Source organism: Euwallacea similis, chromosome 11, assembly GCF_039881205.1.
Source record: "Euwallacea similis isolate ESF13 chromosome 11, ESF131.1, whole genome shotgun sequence".
NCBI classification, from domain to species: Eukaryota; Metazoa; Arthropoda; class Insecta; order Coleoptera; family Curculionidae; genus Euwallacea; species Euwallacea similis.
The window spans coordinates 1,122,143-1,144,421 of NC_089619.1; the positions used below are offsets into that span (position 1 = coordinate 1,122,143).

General features: G+C 34.0%; 1 protein-coding gene across 7 annotated transcripts in view; it reads left to right on the forward strand.

Annotated features, from left to right (window-relative positions):
- Positions 1–20,962: 20,962 nt before the first annotated feature.
- The window catches only part of Mp (Multiplexin), a 209,594-nt gene continuing 208,277 nt past the window's right edge, over positions 20,963–22,279 (forward strand). For all 7 annotated transcript variants that reach the window (XM_066394763.1, XM_066394766.1, XM_066394767.1 and 4 more), the window contains exon 1: positions 20,963–21,114. In XM_066394763.1, the coding sequence (XP_066250860.1) occupies positions 21,098–21,114 (17 nt within the window). In that variant the 5' untranslated portion in view covers positions 20,963–21,097. The remainder of the gene's footprint in view (positions 21,115–22,279) is intronic.

Consider the following 22,279-nt stretch of genomic DNA (forward strand, 5'->3'; position numbering starts at 1 on the left):
TGGAAGAGGAATCTGTAGTTTGTCTCGCTCGCACTTATCAATCGCCTAATTACTCTTCACTTGCACTCATTAAAACTCCATGTGCACAATAGCCAAAAAGATACTGTATAAATAACTATGACCATTATTCTCTTTTATTTTATATAAGTTATATGGATATAATGATGGTGAATTACGCAATTGCCTAGTTAAAGATTCCATTAAAATTGCAAAAACAACCGGGCAACATACATCGTGAATTATAACGAGTTTTATCAATATTTTATAACAGCCAGATCTAATAAACTGCTCAAATTAAATATCAAATGAAAAACGTAATTTTGCAGTAGCGACGTAAAAGAAAAAAATATGAAAAATTGAAAGAATTTGGCGTCGGTCAAGTTTTTAGAGCCAAGTGGTTTGGTAATAATGCGATAGGTTTTATGAATGATAGAAATAAATCCAGAAAAGGCATTCAGAATAGGTGGAGTATGAGGTAAATTTTTTGTTAATTATCAATTAAAATGTAAAAGAATTTTTCATAATAATACCAATTACAAATGTTAATAGGACAATGTAATTAATGGTCCTGTAACTCATCTTTTCATTGACCTATATCTTAATTGCGAAGTTACTTGTCTCTGGTTTGAAGTAAAATTTTCAGAATATTCGTTTCCTATGTTTCTTGCTTCTTGTAAAGATTTTCTTGCCACTGCCCTATGAAGTAACATCGATTCAGTTGGTTGTAATTCATTTGACCATAACCCATTTCTAATAGTTCCTGGGATTAAACTTCTAAGTCAAATGGTCCTGGTGGTCCATAATTATTTTTTAATTCAAAATTTCGGCGCAGGTTGTTGTGCAATAAAACACAAGTTTGTATAATGTTTTCCACTTTAGTTGGTTCCAGTAGTAGATATTTTCGAAAAATACGGAATACAGATGCCAATACACCAAACACATTTTTGATCCCTTTCTTGCTCAACTTAGACGATAATTAAATATGCGTTGTATAGACCCACGTCCTTGGTATCCAGAGTAAAGTTTCATTATACCGTGCTGCTCTAAATTGTCCCCCCTTGTTGACTTTTGAACAATTTTTTTTAATTTCCAGTTCAAAAACAACGTTAAATAAGACAAAAAATACTATCTTAGACGTTGGTTAATTTTTTAGATGTTAACTACGCCACTGGTAGCGCAAAATGGTCGATTTAAAAAAAATTCAGGCATGAACCAAATGGCACTTCAAATTCAAGGTCTTTCAAAACTACCTTCAGCGGTCTATTTTGATGCAAAATCGATCGATTATTTTTTGAGAAAACAGCTATAAATTTTTGTAAAAAATGCAATATAAACTCTGTTAAATAATACGTGAACAATAAAAAAACTTGTTTGTTGACAGAAAATTTATTCGTTTTCGATTTGGTACTCACAAACAGTCATTGGTTAAAGAAACAAGAACAAATAAATAAATAAAAATAACGGCGTGTCCTCATTTTTGAGAAAATTATTAAAGTTGAGATTTTTTAAATGGGACAATCGTGTATGTTAATGAGTAGTTATATTCTACTCATTAAGAGTTTTTCAGAAATTTATAACGGTCGGCACATTGTTTCAAATCGAAGGTTAGGAGTTGTTGAGGTTCCTTGGATAAACGAAACCACGAAAACAACAATTTGGTTTACGAAAGTGGACTGTATTAATTTTCACTTATATAAATAATGATAAAGTATTGGTCTAAGTATGAAGTGGGAGTTTGCTTAGTTGGGAAGATTACGAACTACGTTTACGATCACATGTCTGGAGCGAGCACCGGTCAAAGAGGGCAAAATTACTGCGATCATCCCTTAAGTACTAAACCCGAGGAACTCCAACCAGGGGCGCACCAATACCAGAAGTCCTTACGGGCAATGGTTGTGCCTAAGGTCATAAATCGCCGCCATCTGGCAAATACCTATACAAGTCGCTTTCATTGAAGTATTGCAGATCCCCCGAACTGCGGATCGCGGCAATAGTCCAATTTAGAAAGCTCCCTTTGACGAGTAACGTATTTCCCAGCCATAAAGAGCCCTTCGATATGGCCTAATGGGTGCGATGGTCTGCCGCCCAGATGGAATCCTTCAAATACGTATCGATACACATGGGCGTAACTTAAGGAATGAAAGTGCAAAATAAATTAACTAAGCAAACTACGCCAAGAAACAATAACCTAAAGTCCTTAACAGGAGTTACATTTTTTTAAGCAGGCTTTAGATTCCCATAGAAGTAATATTATTTTACATATTTTATTTGAGCACAGATTTGCGAAAACCACAACCCTCTATTCTTCGAGATTAGATGCACAACAGATTTATCTTTATTAAACTTATAATAAAAACCAAAAACTAATAGCCTGTTGATATTTTTTTAGAGATGTTGTTCGAAATGGCTGCCATTTTCCCTAATATAAAGCTAGCACGTGTGTGTTATTTTACTTAAGACATTTAAAATTATAATGAGACGATTTTGTAGATATTGAAATGCTAAATGGGTAGCCTGTCGAAGTTCTTCTACTATTCTGTGTCGAGTTTTGTTTATCTTGTTCTTTATAAAACCTCACAGGACCACACCGATAGATTAGGCGATCGCGGTGCTATCTTACAGCTTCATTTGGGGCTGTTGATCTTTGGATTGAAAATTATTTTCAAGAAAATGCCTTTCTTATTATGTGAGCATTATGGTGCGGCACACCATCTGGTTGCAAATATACAGGGTGTTAGAAAACAAGTGCGAAAAATTTTAATGAGTGATTGCTGAGGTTTTTTTAAGTAAAAAAGTTCATATAAACTCAAGCGCGAAAATGCTTAGTTTCCAAGATACTGAGTGTTACAGTTCTTATACGGTCATGCCATGACATATTTCCAAGGAAAAAAAGGCACGCCAGCGATTTTTTTCAAATGTTCCGTTAATTGTTTACAACCAAACATTAATTTAAGAAATCTCAACTTTGGTAATTTTCTCAAAAATGGGGACACCTTGGAAGAAATTGAGTACACCGCTGAGTTCTACATAAAAAATGTTTAAAATTTCGTTTTTACCCGGTCGATAACTTATAAAATAACTAAATTACAATAGGTGTCTGAAAATGCACAATTTTCAATTTTGTCTTGTATTTCAAAAACCAAGAGGACTATGAGAAATTTGTTTGAGATATCGTTTGTTTTACAAAAAAGTGAAATAGGTTTGCTAAAACCCCAATCCTCGAATTATAGTAATAGCGAAGATGTCTTGGAAAATTGTCGAAAAATGGACACCCTGTACATTAAGCTGTGATAACTGTCCCCAGTAGCAAGGAACCTCAATGTTACTGCTAATCGATCTTTAGCCGAAATCGAATTATTAAAGTTTGTGTTTTGCTTTGCAACTTTTTTGCCAATCAATTGGCTCTTGAAAATCGGAGATAGACGTTCGCACAAAATTATGAAAATGTACACATGCGTGTGCCCTATTTTCTCATTGATGTGCGTACTCCTTGGATCCCCCGGAGTATTTCTTACTATTCCAAATGTATCTAATATTCGGTTTCGTAACCCATCAAGGGTATTTATTGGATTTGTGTATACTAAAGATTTTAGTTGCCCCTATAAAAAAAAATCTAGGCTATTTAAACCAGGGGATCTAGGGGGCTTTAACTTAAATATCAGATATGGAGAAAAAAGTTACAATTTCAAATGCGAATGTCGGAATTAATAAAAACAAAAAATTAGCCAAAGAAAGCCCGAACTTACTACACTTTTTCCACAATCATTAAAAAGTTTTACTTTCATCTGATGAATTACAAAAAAACCTTTGTTATCGTTTTTCTCGATAACCAATATAGATACGAAAAAACTACAAGAGACCAAAAAGTTCCTAAACAAAATAAAAAAGTCATTTTGTATTTTAGATTCTACCAGTCGCACACCGTGAAAAATTTAGGAGGAGGAAAGGGGGCATGTCCCCTGAAAAAATATCACCCTGTAGATTATCAAAACCATTTAATATGCCCAATGATGTAAGTTCTATAGCGTAACCATATTCCAAATGTTAGTTAAATATCTCAAAAATTGTGGGAGCTATAGAAAAAATTATTTTTTTTAATTTGAACACCCTCTAAATATGCAATGAAGCATTTGTAGGTCTATGATTATATGAACTTTTAGTCATGAAACAAGCTAAAGAAGTACCTCCTTCCGTATGTACAGGATATTTAGAAACACTGTGTATGTATACAGGGTGTCCCGGTTTGTTTCAGACAAATCGATATCGGAGATAAATCTCATTATTTTAAGCAAAAAAGTTCATATGAACATGTGTCCGATCTCGATCGGTAGCGGAGTTACAGGGTGTTAAAATTTAAGAAAAAAATAGGCTTTTATTTTATTGTGCTGGACCTGCTAAAGATAGACCCTCCAAATTTTATAAGTATATTAGGTAATAGCTGCTGCTTAAAACGAGAGTAAATTTCCCTCAATTAATATACAGGGTATTGCATCTTCTGAGGTCTTGGTTTATAAAATCCTTTAAAGAAATTTGCTCATACGCCATTGCTGAATTTTTATATTTTCTTTAACTTCTCCCATCTATTACCTAAATTCTGACTCTCTTAGTTTTTGATAGAATTCTGTTCCATTTCCTTATAAAATAATTAATTTATAAATTCAGTTAAATTTACAGACGTCAAGAAACTCATACTATTGTGACATTTCATATTAGTTTAACTATCAAAATAATGTTTTTTCACCACATTACCTTTGATTTTTTCATCGAAACTCTCCAATATTTTATTCCTATGCAAATGATTTGTTCTTTGTAAGCCTTGTTTCGATCTTCTGGCTCCTCCAATCCCATTTTCTCGTATCTACTGGTGAACTGCTTGAAATATTTTATGATCAGGATGTCGACGATTTGGGAATCTTCATAATATTCGCGTGCAGCAGGTCTTACGTTTGTGTACCATATAGATTTTTCAATGCAAAATTTATATCTGCATATTCCAAATTAGTGTATTGAAAACGCATTACAAAAACAAAAATAAATTATTAACAATAACACTAATAAAAACGATAAATTAACTATAATAAATATAACAACAAATATCAATGAAATTCAGAATTAATATGGAAAATCAGAATGATTACTACCAAAATTTGACGTCTCAATTTGATATACTGATTTTTCATGGCTATAAAGAATCAGATTTATGCCACATCAATCAACATACGTGACGAGTTATTGCTAAGAATTCAAAATGTAGCAAACTCGATTACACCGCAACAATTATTTAATATGAGACGAGCGATTATTCGAAGATGTCAATTGTGTATTCAGCAAAACGGAGGACGCTTGCACTTTCTTCAGAAAATTAAGTTTGTAAATGTTATTTCTAAAAAAATGTTTAAATATTTAAAATAATTGAATACAAATTTATTATTTTTCCTATATGTTTGTAATTGCTTTCTCATTAAAAAAAGAATAATACCCTGAATTTAAATTTTAAAGAATAAATTTAAAAGGAATCAAATGTTTTCCAAGCTAATGTGGTGAAAAAAAATTATTTTGATAGTTTAACTAATATAAAATATCAAAATAATATGAGCTTCTTGACATCTGTAAATTTAACTGAATTTATAAATTAATTATTTTATAAGGAAATGGAACAGAATTCTATCAAAAACTAAGAGAGTCAGAATTTAGGTAATAGATGAGAGAAGTTAAAGAAAATATAAAAATTCAGCAATGGCGTATGAGCAAATTTCTTTAAAGGATTTTATAAACCAAGACCTCAGAAGATGCAATACCCTTTATATTAATTGGGGGAAATTGACTCTCGTTTTAAGCAGCACCTATTACCAAATATGTATATAAAATTTGGAGGGTCTATCTTTAGCAGGTCCAGCACAATAAAATAAAAACCTATTTTTTTCTTAAATTTTAACACCCTGTAACTCCGCTACTGATCAGGATAGGACACATGTTCATATGAACTTTTTTGCTTAAAATAATCAGAAGCATCTCCGATATCGATTTGTCCGAGGCAAACCGAGACACCTTATATACATATAATATATATATAATATATAGTATAAACCAACCACAACTCAGACTTTTTTTGAGCGTATCGGTTGATTATTGATAAAATGTGTTTTCAACTTCTCTGTGACAATCAATGAAAAAGAACTGGAAACTCAAAGAAAACTCTCATGTAAAATAGTCTGCTTGATGGAAACAAACGTCATGGATTTGTTTCAGTTTTGTTTTTGTTTGTCAGGCTGTAGAAAACACAAACAAAACTCATACTCTGAAAAAAGAAACTGACCGTTTGGGTGGAAACCCGACTTAATATGAGTGGCCTCATGAATAGTTTAGTCCGATATTTCTGCCAATCCAGAATTAAATTTCGCGGAGACGTAACAGCCTGACCCTCCTGTTGAAGTGAGGGAAAACGCTTTCAATAATTTCACTTCTACTTCACTCAAGAACTCACAGACTCAGTACGTGGGCAATTTATGATATCACTAGACTGAATTCATCGAATTTATCACTGTCCATAGAGTGATTTTCCAAAATGCTGTATCCTGTCAAAAAAGATTTACCATTTTATACCAGCCTGAAAATCTTGGCGATTTCAAAGTATTTTCCATCAAATAATCAAAGCAAGTTTCAGTTCTTTGTTGTTTTATGTGTTTGGGTTCTAATATTGAATGCCATAATTGTTGGGGGATTGCTGCCCTTGTCTATTTCCAGCATGATTAGTAAGTAAAATAGCGTATATCAAAATTATATTTACGTTTTACGCACCTTCGAAGACATTTATTATCAGGGGTGATGAGCTCCTTAAAACGAAAAAGAAGCATAGCATTATAAAGACAATTTTCAATATTTTTGAGAAGTTCACACCAAAGCATGTATGGTGTAATAGGGTCGCGTGCAATGCATGAGGGCCTATTAACTTACACCAGTGCACCAGTTGCTGTGAAAAATTTAACAATCCCTCTGGTTGCAAATTTGTGTTCAACAACTCATGAATGAAATGTTTGAACAATACAGCCGCAACTTTGAAATAATCCGAACTAACGAAAATTCGTGTTTAACTCGAAATTCAAATACAACTAAAACATTTTGTTTCAGAACAGGATTATTATTTGGCCACCACAACTTTGCCTTTAGCCATAGGAGGAATTGTGGTATCGGCCACTAACATAATTTTTGCAGTAAAACATGAAATGTGGTCTGTGCTTTTGAAACAAACGACTGACTGCACGAAATTTGGAAAATCCTTAAACTTCGATGAAATAAAGCGGCAAGGAGACAGGTTGGGAAAAATAGTTTATCTTTCTTCGATTTTCAGTGCAATTATTATGGCGATTTATGAGATATTTACTGAAAAGGCGTGTCTGCACAGTGTAAGTTGGAGTAGCAATAAAAAATCTTTCCCTCAAAAATGGTTAATTTAGAATTCCGGCAGGAATGAAATCTGTGGCTTAGTGATACCAGTCTGGTTACCTCCAGAACTCGCTGATTCCACTGTGTTTAAACGTTGTATGCTGCTATATCAGATGTTTATTCTGTTGGTAGGAAGCGCGTTTACTGCAATCCTCAATTTGCAAAACCAAGTTTGTCAGTTTATTGAAGACAAAACTAAACATCTGTCTTTGTTGTTTAACAAAATTAATGCTGCTGGGACTTCAACATTGCAATATCAACAATTTTCTTTTTGTATGGAATATCATCAGTACATTCTGAAGTAAGTGACCGTCGGACATGGGTGCACCCATATCGCTTTCAGTTAATTTAACACTTTTGGTTTTAGACTCAATTTAATATTTATTGCCATTCTCAGTGCACTTAGCAATACCGCACCGAGTAATTTGGTAAACACTGACATTCTTTGAAAGTTCATAAATGAAACTAAAACGCCGACTCAAAAATTTAATTATTAACAAATTAACATTAAATCGAGAATATACTGTTGAGTGTTGTGCATATGGCGTTTTATTGCGCTCATTTATTTATGGGCTCGCTTGCAGTTTCACTTGTTCATAAACTGATTGGTCTCATAAAAACTTATATTAGGTAATTATTATATAAATAATTGTTATTTACTCCTATTGGAAAATTCAAAAATGTTGGGAGGATATTTCCTAAACATGCAGTACAAATTTATAATACAATATATATTTTATATATTTTTTAATAAATTATCTTATACTTTAATTATTCAAAAAAAACAACATTTTATTTTATTATTCTCTACGAAATATTTCGGTAAAATACATTAAATACGTACTACATTTTAAAATATTTAAGAGATCATCCTGACAGGCGTATGAGAATTCATCCAAAAATTCCAAGAGAATGCCCACGGGGCATTTTAACTCAAAAATAATAACGCAAACTAGCTTACTGACATAAATTATAAAATATTTTTTCGAATAAAATAAGCAATTAAAAAAAATAAAAAAGTATTACAAAAACTCTTTTTGCTATCTTTATTGCATCTCAGTTCATTATTTAATATAGGTTTAAAAAAATTTAAAATTGTTCATGTTGTGCTCTTTTTTGCCTTCGAGAGTCTATTACCTAGATATAGATGCTAAATTTTTGTCACTATTCTGTAATTAAAGCTATCAAATAAATTTTGAATAATCGTTGATTTCTAGATTGTGCGAGCAATTAGATCACACATCCAAAAAGACCTTGGGGCACGTAACTTTGTCCACGTCTATAGTGATGTCCTTTTTTTTATACCATGAAATGAAAGTAATAAATTATAATATCGACCTGCAGTTATAAATGTAAATATGAAACCATTAAATTTAGGGAAACTACCCATGGTTTTGTTACGCCGGACTTTTCATCCTTAATATTGGATTTATGTGCCACACAGGACAGAGAATGGAACATGCAGTAGATGTTCTTATCCGCATTCGTATTTGATTTGAAAATAACGTTTTTCAGATGTCCAAAGTGGGGGACTCTTTGTACTTGAGCAGCTGGTATGACTGTTGTATCGAAATTCGGAAAATAATCCCTATTGTAGTCATGAGGTCACAACGTTTTGTTGGACTCCAAGCAGTACCAATTGGCAGATTGAACTATGTTCTGTTGAGGGATGAAAATGCACAAAAATAGGTCCAGAGATTGATCTTTTTTTAGGTCATGAAAACTACATATACATATATTAACCTAATTAATAACATGGGAACACAGTAATTACGATTTTTGAACAGATTATCGCTATGGGCATTTTAATTGCAAATTATACTAATATTAAATCGTCTAGTTCTCAGAAACACTTGTAATCACTAACTTCTCTACAATCTTGTAAAATCTATTGGTGCAAGAGCCTAATATGGGATGTTGTCTATTTCATTTGTTATTATTGTTTTATATGTTATTCAAACTTAATAAAAATTTTGGTCGGCCACAGAAGGTTGTTTTTTAGTCCCTGTATAAATAATTGACAAATTTTATCGGCAAAATGGTAAATTTCTGTGTTTTTCTGAATGTCAAATATTTTTTAATTTTTAATTTTTAAATACTCTATGTATCATTATAAACGTTTACCTTTTTGCCTTTACCTTATCGTCCATTTCATGATGAAATTGAACTGATACACAGGGTATTCTATTTAAAATATGGAAACTGAAGTCATTTTCGGTAAATCTGGAAATCGAAATTAGACAAAGAAAAAACCTTTTTAATTTTTGACGCCCTTCAGCACTTGTGGCTTCATCCTTAAGTTCGCCCTACTTTTGGACTTCTTGTGTATAACATTATACAGTACCTTTGTTGCTACCATGCAAGTAGAGTTTTAATGAATGCACTCAAAAGAGAATTAGGCGATTGATAAGTGTGAGTGATACAGGCTACTATAGCAATACGCCTTAATCCGAGGATAGATCACATCACAAAAAGGGCTTGCTTTTCAAGTGATGTGGTCTAAAGATACGCTTTCTAACATGTTGTCTGTAGAGGAAAGGTATATTAAAATTTATCACGGTATTTGTTCTCGAAAAATGCATTAAAATTTGCATCTTCTATTTGGAAGGTAATTCCTTAGCGGGTGTTTAATATGAATTTACTTTAAAATTTCCTGATCGGCCTGTTCTTTCCGTGGATACTATCTTGAACGTTGTTGTAAATTAAAAAAAATATAGATGTGTGAATTTTTCTTACTTAGTGAAAATGAATCCACTCAATCGTAATCGAGAAAACTTTTACGAGGAAGAAAAATTTGAAAATTTGCCTTGCTGTTCAATAAAAATCTCATAGTTCTATTGAATCCATAGCAAGTAGAGTTGGTATATTCAATTTAAAGGCATACAATACTCTTAAAAACATGAATTATTAATCATACAAGTTACATAATTCTAATGAGATTTTGGATTCAGATCACAGGTCTCGCATAGTGATGTGTGAAACTTTGATGGAAAATGCGAAGGTCGACGAAAATTTTGTTTTCAAAATGATTTTCACCAATGAATCAAGTTTTTCATTGCATGAAAAGCATAGTCCACCTGCTGCTTGAGTCTAGACCGAACAAAAATCTTCACGGGACTTATAATAGAGGTACTCAGAGGCCTCAAAAACTTAACATTTGGGCTGGGGTTATGATCGTCTTGGATATTGTTTAGCAAAAAGGGGTGGTCGTTTTGAACAACTTCTATAAACTTCATTTTAGAAAAGATTCTTGTAGCTGTGGTTTTTACTTTCAAAAATTTTAATGTATTATAAAACAGAATATATGTGCGTAATCTGTGTCCTTCAAAATCACGTACAACTACGTCCGTCTTTGGATCAAGGCGTAGTACCTGCAAGTCAACGACATTAGTCACTTGTTGACAGTGGAAGGGGAAACGATAGTCTATCTCCCTCGTATTTATCAATCGCCTAATTGTTCTTTACTTGAACTCATTAAAACTCCATATGCATAACAGCGAAAATGGTACTTTTTAAATAACTATGACCATCATTTCCTTTTATGTTATGTAAGTATTTCGGCCAGGAGCTTCCTGAGATCCTGCCTAAAAGTAGTAACTGCCTCACTAGGCACTCACGAAGTAATCCACTTACGCCAGTGTGATTTCTTTTTGACCGAAGAACCAGACGGTTTACCGTCGTAAATTAATGGGGTTCAAAACTTTCAAGAGCAAAGGAAACACCGTCGCCCTAATTAATATTATTTTTACTTACACAACAGTTATTGTACAAACATAAAACAAAGAAGAGAGCAAGAATCGGAATTACAGAACTAAGTATGGTTTGCACGAGATCTGGCATTGTGGTGTATATCGCGAGATGAATTCTTTTTTGACTTCTTTTGGAGAGCTTTCTTTTTAGAGTCCGTTCGGGTGCAGACTTCCGAGCCTCCCATAAGGGACACCCCCTCTTTTCTTTGTGGGAGACTTAGTACCTTCAACTCTCTTTTCCAATTACACCCTTTGCCGCCTTCGGTTTCTTTTTAGGAAGGGTGAGATCAGAAATTTCAAGATGGTTTATGGCTGTTCTTTTTAGATCATGAGCTCGAAGTGCAGTAATAAAGGGGTTCTTATTACTGTATCTTTAGTTCGGCACGTAATGGTAGGTCAAGGATCGGTCTAGTGTATATTTTTTTTTATTATCGTCGAATTGCTCGGACCCAATAATTCAGTTGGGATATCTTTATGTTGGGAAATTCCCAACAGTAAGTTATGTGGATATAATGATAGTGCAATTACACAATTTCTTAGTTAAAGATTCCATTAAAATTGCAAAAACAACCTGATAATGTACATCCCGACTTATAATGAATTTTATCAATATTTTATAACAATTAGATCTACGAAGCTACTCAAATTACATACAAACGTACTCTTCATTAAGTTATAGATAATACAATAAATTAAACCTAAAAAAAAACAGTGAGAGAAATGACAAAAACGGTTAAAGCTTGTTGAAAATATGTATATAAAAATATAGCGCATTTTGAACTTTGCTATTTTATTATGTTATTATTTTTTCTAGCTTTAACAACCATCGGACCAGATCAAAGTTCCGATGGATGAGTGAAATATCTATACATTCAGCGGTTAGATTACTCGCGTCCCCCATCACTCTAATAATTAGCTTAATTTTCTTATTCGGATTCGAATGCTATTGTGCAATCTTCTGAACTGTACATTAGCTGATATTTTTATGACTTCAGGAAAGGATTCGAATAAACCGTTTGACAGGTGATTGGTTTTGGGGCCTGTGAACTTGACGAGAGAAAATTATTCGAGGTTTCAGATTGGTCAAGACGGTACGAAGAATAATAGGTCCATACCCAGGGAACAGAAAACGAATTCTAAGTCATTAGAGATAGTCAGGAATATTATGATGAATACTAAACTTGCTGTTCTTCTGGTCTTCTGAACTTTCTGAATATGGTTCTATGGCCAAAAAACCCTTCAATTTACCAAAGGTTGAAGACATTATGGTTAATGTGTAAAACACTAATAAACTCCAAGGATCTTTAAGGGAAATTAAGCACTGTCTCTAAAAATGTATAGCACGCACCAAAACATCTGGACCTAAAATTCATAATTAATTAATTTTAAGTTTAAAGTTACCAACATATAACAATTGTATAGTGAAAATTGAAAAATACAATTTTAAAATAATAGGTCCAGAATATTTTAATTAAAGAGTGTACAGTCAACGGATGGGCATCTAAAAACATTAACTACTATACGATGCTCTTTATATACATCTTACAAATGCAACATTACTATTCACTTTTAATTACTGCTGCTCATTAAGGGAATTGAATGCAGACAATTACATTTGTTATTTAATCAAAACGTACTGTGTATCCCGTACAGAAGAACTTGCTATTTTAACTAACTTTTCTAATTCTAAGAATTAATAGACGTTACCCGCAAGAAATTATCAAGAAAATTTGGTTTTATGTCATGCTATTAACCTGGTCATTTCTAGTACTATAAGTAAATAACAGAATATTTAAATTAAATGGATTAATTAAAAATTTAATTTAATTTAATTAAAAATTATGTCGGAAATTTCAATTTCACAATGAGGTAAATGCTTTAGGAAGGGATTATTTTGTGGCCACTATTGTCTTTTCTTTTTTCATGGGCATGTTCGTACTGACCGGGTTATCAGAAATTCGGAAAACCTCCAAGATAGAATTTAGAAAATTAGGGACTTAATTAAGCTTTCGTACTTCGGCAATATTACGGCAATTACTATTTTGCTTAGGATCTATAAGAAGTAATTAGAGAAACACTGTTAACAAGTCAGTAAAATTCTCTTTTATAGTCAATTAAAATAGAGCTCCTTCGCAGAATTTTAGATTTTTTATTTCGCATTTATAAAAGAAATTGTTCTAAACAAGGATCTCCTCAAGATCCTGCAAGTACTGACCTTAGTAACTTTGGCAATATTCAGCTTGTCCACCACTCTCCTATTTCAAGTCCACCTATACATTGAAACAAAAACGAATCACTTGACCATTTTATTTTGAGCAGGTAGAGTTAATTAAGGATCTTGAGAAACTGAAAACCAGATTTATGAATTGGATTGAGCACCGTCAACACATCTTAGAGTATATTTGCTAAATCGTAGGAAATAAAATTTTACCGTGTGGTTACTTTGCAGTTTGTGCACTAAACGTAGTGTGCATTAAAAATTTCGGGCACGTCATTTACGACTCTGATAGCGCTGGCTTACCTGATGTATCATGCAATACATGTAAGTAATTAAAAGAAAAAGAAATTGAATAAAATGAAAAGGAATTCTGATAGATAAGAGGTTACCTCTCAAAGCGATCAAAAGTGCAAGTGAAAAGTTTCTGCTAATTGAGAAAATTATTGCATTTCAATAAAAAAATCTACTAGTTGTTGTCCCACCCAAATCAGCTATTGGCTGCGCGACCATAACGCATGGATTATGATCTCCCATAAATATGTAATTTTCAAGTTCACTTTTCTCACTGATGTGACCTGTGTAATCACGTTCAACAATATTTTTTCAATTATTAGGTCGTCTAACAGCGTCGGATTGATCCAGCAGGAATTCATCCAGAAATCAACTCACCAGGAGATATTGCTTCTAGATACTTTTCAGCACTATGTTATACCATAAAATTTTGATAATTTATGTATCTCTACCATTTCAGGGTAGTTATATATTATTTGCTTACCAGAATCTCTACATATTGAACACTTGGTTTATGTGCCATACTGGACAGAAACTGAAAAACATAGTAAGTCTTGTTTTTGCTCCTCATAGGAGTTTTTCACATGCTGAGTTTAGCTGATGCTTTTCGTTCCATTTCAGCTGTCCCTTCATTTGTTTATATTTGCCAGAAAGTTGTAACTTTTACGATGATGACAATATTCAAGTTTAATCTGATCAAATTTTGTTAAGAAGAAAGACTAAATGTTACCAATTCATTGCAATTCCAAATAGAAAGTATTGGGATCTCTCTGTACTCGACTCTTTGGTGCAACTATAGCTATGAAATCAGACGTCACTTACAGTTTATAATTTTGAAGACTCAAATATTCAGTGATTTACATGCATTTTTAATAAAAATACTCAGCTACATGCTCTAAACAACAGTATTCACATTTAAAATGACTATAAGAGATGTGTTCTTCAATATCAGGGCTTTTTTAGCGGGTAAAAACGGATTTCTCATACATAAACCTTCTACAACAGACTTCAATGTAGACATTGACACACTGCTCAGAGTGATAGCGGATTAATAAAAAATCTTTTGAAGGAATATGTTGCGTCGTTTTTTGAAGTCCCAATAATGTGGTTCGAATTTGAAATACCCTGTACAGGTTTATTAATTTTTCAACGATCGTGTGGTAAGGTCGCTTTACCGCACGAGTGTACTGCATTTATGAGCCAAAAGTGACAGTTTACCGATAAAAATTTACCGCACGCGAAACAAAGTGACATGTGTCAGTGTCTAAAAATCTTTATGGGCAGTCAGGTATTTTATCGTCACATGATAAAAACGAAAATCAAGTAAATACTGCTAACTGAACGTCTATTCCCTCCATTTGTTCACTTTAAATAATTATTTTTCACCACCTTGAGTTAATTTACATACAGATAGAACGTATTTTTACCTCATATTAAATATAAATTGCAAGGTATAGAGCCCTTTATTAATTCGATAATCCCCCCAGCAGATATTAAAAGGGCGGATTCCATTAAAATTCCCTTGAGGAGCTTTTATTTACTTATTAAAAATTAAGCGACTAGGTGAGATTAGGAGGGTGAAATGAAATCCTAATTATATGCATCCTCGTTACAGTAAATGAGACAGTGATTCATAAAATCGTGGGCTGATGATCCGTTATTAGAATAAAAATTGCATTATTTACAACGCCTGCAACTGAATTGTAACCGCCCTTAATCAGCTTTGAGCTTACAACTCGTGCAAAATTAGTTTTGCCTATAGATTCGCGGCCCAGGAACTGAGATATCCATCAATTAATTAATTGTTATTATCCGTCGGAGTTACGTGATCACGAGCTTGCTTTAAATACCTGATTAAGAAATATTTCGGAAGCATTAATTCAATTTAAGCGATAAATTTAAATTATTGATCGACAGTGAGTTTTAGCATTTCTTGCAGCTCAGTCGGGGCAAGCTCGCTAACAAGTCGCACCTAGAAAAGACGTATTGTTCTTGTTCCCTGACGTCTCGAATTAATTTCCGTGCCCGCTGTTGACACAGTTAGGTAATTACTTTAGTAAGTAAATTCTATAGAACTAAAATATTCCGAAGACATTCTGTGACTCCTTCATTCAAAAATCGGCTTCAACATGCAATACGTGCTCTTGAACCAAGCATTACATGGATGTGTGCCAACTTTAGGTATGTGCGTTTGAACATGTCATTTCGACGACCACGTAAGAGCTGCTCAATTGCAGTAAATCGCAGAATTGCTATTCATAAACTGTCCAGACAATGCCGCATTAATGCTAATTCCAGACAGGCCTGCCCATATTCTCAAAATATTTGGCATGAATTTTCATGAGGTTTCATTCCATGCGATTACGTGTATATGAGTGCTCAATGGCTTTAACGTCGTAATTATTACAATAACCCGCGAACGGTCTTTGTACAGCTTTAGGAACAAGTTGTGGTAGCCTAAAATTTATGTCTTAAAAATATGTGCTTCAACGAGAGTTTTCTTTGAGCTCTCCGTGTTGTCAGAGCAGTCGAAATTAAAACAAACCCGAAAATTCAATTTCGCTTATCTTGGTCCTAAATTCAACTTAGAGCTATATTAACTTTTAATTTATTTGGTAATAAAAGTGAGCCGCAGGGCAAGACGGGCAGTAACTCGGCCACCATAAAGATCACAAAGTTCTGCAGATTAACTTGAACAAATATATATTTTAAAGTTCTGGGTAAATTGCTATAATAACTTATAGGATGATCGGAGGTATATCGCTAAGGTTTATGGTTTTAGTTCCACGAAGATAGCCATGTTGTAACCTTTAGAACTTGAGGTTGCACGAGAATTGTCGACGGATTAACTCAGGTTCATGTTGTTCGTGCTGTTTTTTCTCGATTTCGTAATTTTAAATTCTACAAGATCAAAAAGAAATAAATTTTTAAAACCATCATAAATACATCCTGTGGAAAAATAAGCTGTACAAGGGGCAAAAGCACTAGAAGCAATTAAAACACCAAATAGTTCCTCCGTAATAAAGCACAGGTCCCACATGCTCTGAGATTGGTTTAAGGAAGTAGTAGTAATTCCGATATATTAAATAGGACACCCCGTATATTATTTCATTTTTAGGTTCATGTCTGTACCAGAAGTGGATCAAAATTAATTCTTATACTATTAGACATTATACCTGCTTAAAGTGCGTTTTTTTCCAATACATCACTCTGTATATTAGCAAATGTTATCAAAGTCAAATAAATTTCCTTTAAAATGATGCAAACATATCCCCATACCTAAATCGTTATATTTCACTAATAAATACAGTTTCGTGTATGGATTATTTGGGCATATTTACCGAAGGTGGCCATGAACCGCCGTGTTGTTTGTAAACAATTGCCGATTTATACGGCTTCAAAGCACTGTGACGTATAAAACATCTCAATGCCAAGCGAAAAATGATTATCGAAGGGCGATTTCTGCATTCGACAAGAAAAGTACAGTGGCTCGAATCGCGGTCAGTGTCTGAGATAACAAATTAACTTTTATGGCGATGTAAAAGAAATGTCGTATCCACCACTATTATGGAACAATCTGATTTTTTTCTTTTGCACTGTTTGGGAATAAGGTCTTATGATTAAATAGAAATGGAATTGCGCACCATTTTCAGTTAAAAGTAACTAAAAATAATACTTATTCCTTGTAAAATAATTAGGTGAGGCTCTTAGTTAAACGAAGGATATTATTAATTTCGCTAAATAAAGCTTACTTTAAATACATGTGGATGTCTGGATTGATTTCTTATATGTTATTAACGTGATTGTTTCAAATAATAGCACGCTTTGATTTTTTACTTAACTAGTCCTTCCTGGCAGGTGTAGCGTTATTGCAAAAAATGCATAACAATTAAAAGTAATGATATTAAAAATAATTAATAAATAATGATGAACGAATTTTTTTTTAATGTTCAACACGCCACTGGCAATTCTGAAAAATTCGCACTGCAAATAAAACGCCTATTTTTTTCAAGCCACATACATATGTCAAACTTGACTTATTTTTCTTTCATCTACTATCCATTTAATTTTGGAGCCGAAATTCACTAACCCCCTGTGTAATTAGTCCGACCTTCAAGTCTAGTAGTGTCATTCACTGATCATGTAATTGACTTGTCATAACACTGATTTGCCCCGTTTTTACATCGCTTCACAGTTTGGAATTTTTTCATCTCTTATACAGGGTTATTCACCCAACCCGTTCTTTAGAAGGTTACTAGGATCTAAAAGTAATACGAATTTGAAAATGTTCTGTATAATGTTCTATACTTAGTTCTTACCGTTTTTGAGATATTTGACCTTGAATTAAAAACATGCCTCTGTAATGACCAATTTTAAAATTGCATATCTCTGTAGTTATTAAAGACATAATGTCCATATTTTGCAGAATGTCAATACATAGTCTTAGGTTCACTCTTTCACTATTTATATGGCTTAGTATTATACAGGGTGTCCAAAATTCAGTTCCTGACATCTACATTTTTGAAGTTGCAAAAGTCGGTTTTTTTAAATGGGACACCCTATAACTCTAAGCAGTATCAAGTAGAAAATATAATTCTCTATCGACCTGTATTAGGGTTACCTATACCTATTCCAAACCATTTTCGAGATAATTAAGTTTATGTGAAACTAGGTGTACAACTTTGCTTCCGCCGTTTTTGAATAGATGTATGTAGCGGTAAGTAATGATCGAAATAAATAACCCCATGTGGGCATGCAGGAGCCTTGGGCACCTGTTAACATAACCTCATAAAAATATTAGTCTATTTGTGTCTTCATCATAAAGTTATTCGCAATTGAAAATGTCAGTGTACGAGCCAAATTCTCGTCATTTGCGGGAGGTTTTACTTTTCTGCTTCAATATGAAGAAATCTGCTGCTGAGGCTCATCGAATGCTCTCAGATACTTATGGGGAAGCCACTATTAGTGAAAGGACATGTCGTGAGTGGTTTCAGCGCTTCAAGAACGGTGATTTTCACGTCGAAGACCAACATAGCGGTGGAAGAAAGAAGGTTTTCCAAGATGCGAACTTGGAAGCATTACTTGACGAAGACTCGTGTCAAAGTCAACAAGAATTGGCACAATCATTGGGAGTGACTCAACAAACAATCTCAAAACGCCTCAAAGACATGGGAATGATTCAGAAGCAAGGATATTGGGTGCCGTACGAGTTGAAACCAAGAGATATTGACAGGCGTCTGTTCGCTTGTGAACAGTTGCTTGCAAGGCAAAGACGGAAGGGATTTCTGCATCGTATTGTGACTGGGGACGAGAAATGGGTTCATTACGATAATCCCAAACGCAAAAAGACTTGGGGATATCCCGGCCATGCTTCCACGTCGACGGCCAAACCGTCTATTCATGGTTCCAAAATCATGCTCTGTATTTGGTGGGATCAACTCGGCGTAATATATTATGAGCTGTTACAACCAACTGAAACAATCACAGGTGCTCTTTATCGAACCCAATTAATGCGTTTGAGCCGAGCATTGAAAAAGAAACGGCTGCAATACAACGAGAGACATGATAAAGTGATTTTGCAGCACGATAATGCTCGACCCCATATTGCGCAAGTGGTCAAGAAATACTTGGAAACATTGAAATGGGAAGTCCTACCCCACCCGCCATATTCTCCTGACCTAGCTCCTTCTGATTATCACTTGTTTCGATCCATGGCACATGGGCTAGCTGACCAACACTTCCGGTCTTATGAAGAAGTAAGAAATTGGATAGAATCGTGGATCGCTTCAAAAGATGTCCAATTTTTTCAACACGGGATTCGTATGCTGCCCGAAAGATGGGAGAAAGTAGTGGCCAGCGATGGACAATACTTTGGATCCTAAAGGTATAATTAGTTTTTTACAATAAAATCGCGAAATTCGGAAAAAAAACGGCGGAAGCAAAGTTGTACACCTAATAATAGTACATATTCATTCTGGTAAATTTTTATTCTTCGCGTACTTGGCCATGGAAAAGAAATAATGACAGTTATTGTACGTTTTTGTTTTTCGGTAGCTGTTAGTAGCAAAATTAAAGTGAAACTTTGAATCAAAATTGAGAATATCAGCGTTTGTGTATTCTTCCATTTTGATTCAAAGTTTCACTTTAATTTTGCTACTAACAGCCACCGAAAAACAAAAACGTACAATAACTGTCATTATTTCTTTTCCATGGCCAAGTACGCGAAGAATAAAAATTTACCAGAATGAATATGTACTATTAGCTTCACATAAACTTAATTATCTCGAAAATGGTTTGGAATAGGTATAGGTAAACCTAATACAGTTCGATAGAGAATTACATTTTCTACTTGATACTGCTTAAAGTTGTAGGGTGTCCCATTTAAAAAAAACGACTTTTGCAACTTCAAAAATGTAAATGTCAGGAGCTGAATTTTGGACACCCTGTATAATACTAAGCCATATAAATAGTGAAAGAGTGAACCTAAGACTATGTATTGACATTCTGCAAAATATGGATATTATGTCTTTAATAACTACAGAGATATGCAATTTTAAATTTGGTCATTACAGAGGCATGTTTTTAATTCAAGGTCAAATATCTCAAAAACGGTAAGAACTAAGTATAGAACATTATACAGAAAATGTACCTAAAATATTATGTAGAATCTAAAAATAAAATAATATACTGGGGGTTCCATTTGAAATAAGCAAGTTACGGCTATTTCCGGTTAAATCGGAAGTGACGGCAAGTTGAAAATATTTAAGAAAAATAGTATATATCGAACTTAACTTAACTCCAAATTTTCAAATTCGTATCACTTTTAGATCCTAGTAACCTTCTAATGAACGGGTTGGGTGAATAACCCTGTATATACAGGACAATGTGTTCCTGGACAAGTGAAAACAATATTTAGATTTAAATTTACCTCTTTTTGGGGTATTCAACCCTGCTTGGTTACAATATGCATGAAATATGGCAAAAATAATATGCAGGTACTTTAAATCGCCGGTCGATGATCGATCAAGTACAAGCGAAACTTCATCCTCCCAATCTCCATTAATCACGTCCCTGGAGGGGTAAGTTTCTCGCCACTCTATAGGACGTGACTGAGTGCTGTCAGCAGGATCGGATATTGGAAAAAATCGAAAATGAGTGTTAAATCAAAAGAAATCCCCTCCCGAAGGAGAAGCTCTTTTGTTACCGAAGACTTCCGAGTGCAGTCTGGGAGCGCGCTATTGAAATCAGTTCTGTATCGCGCTCTGTGGGAGAATCTGTGATCGGTTGCAGCGTGAAGCCGGTGTCACGTGCTTTTCGTGTCCGGAATGATCGCAAGTGAGTGAGTGCGCATGACAATTAGGATACACTCAGGAACTCCGGGGTCGAGGGCGGCAACATGGTGCTTTCCCTCAGGTGAGCTTTTGCCCTTGCCCTTAACGTTTTACAGGTGTCCGTAGCCGGCCGGCGAAATTGATCCTAAAGGGTGGACGAACTCCTTCAGAGGGTGCGAAGAAGTTCGTTGAACTCTTAAACTTTTCTCTCCTATGTGAGAACAATAAAATTTTTTAGCAGACTGGAGACTAGACTGAAGGAAAAGTTAGGCGAACTCTAAATGCTTTTTTGAAGGGTCAAGTGTATAAGACAATTTTTCCTGCGATTGACAAATAAGTTTACTTTTAATGACGCAAAACAGGTTGCTAAGTGTTACTTTTACTTACTAAGTTGTAAAGTAGCACTTTTACTGCCTAGACATTAAAAATGGCTTCATTGTCAATTACTACGAATTTGGCAAATGAACGGTAGTAAAAATAAAAAAATCAAATTAAAAAAACTAAAAAAATCAAATCATTGCGACTTAGGTTGGAAATCCTTTCCTCGCTAGGGAGCAAAAATATATTACATCTGTTTATTACTCTATTACACCGCAATTCAAGTCTGGAAAACTTGGATATTTTGCTGAAAATTTCCAAAAGAGAGAAGATACCTACTTCTTAGAGTTTTCACACTTTAAACGTTGATATATCAGGAACACGCAATTGCCTCCACAAATAGCTCAAATTCATCGCCTCAATGCGCTTTGTGACCCTACATAAATAGATTTGCAAGATCTCGTTTGGTTTCTGAGATATAAAATCACATTACTACCAATTTAACAGGTTATTCCTTTGCAGGGAAAACATGTTTGGACTAATTAAATGGTTTAAAACTTGATTGAAGCGACTACCTTATCAATCAATCTAAGAAACAATGAAAGCTTCTTATACAGAAACCTCCACGGAAACCTCGCCCGATGATAATATAACCGCCGACAAAGCCTTTCATCAAGGCATTTGATTAACACATCCCCAAAACTCACTTAATACTCTGAGTGTTCTGTCAAAGATACAAGAAAAACTCTGTTAACACGGATATAGAATTTAAAATCTTGTCGAAATAATCATTTATCAAAAAGAATCATTTATAGCTTTATCGAGTTGCCGCTCCCAATATGAATCGGGCGGTGTTGCACAGCGTGAGGCAAATTTCTAAAGGCCCAACAAGAACTTTACGATTTGACCCACTGTGCTGAGAATCCTTG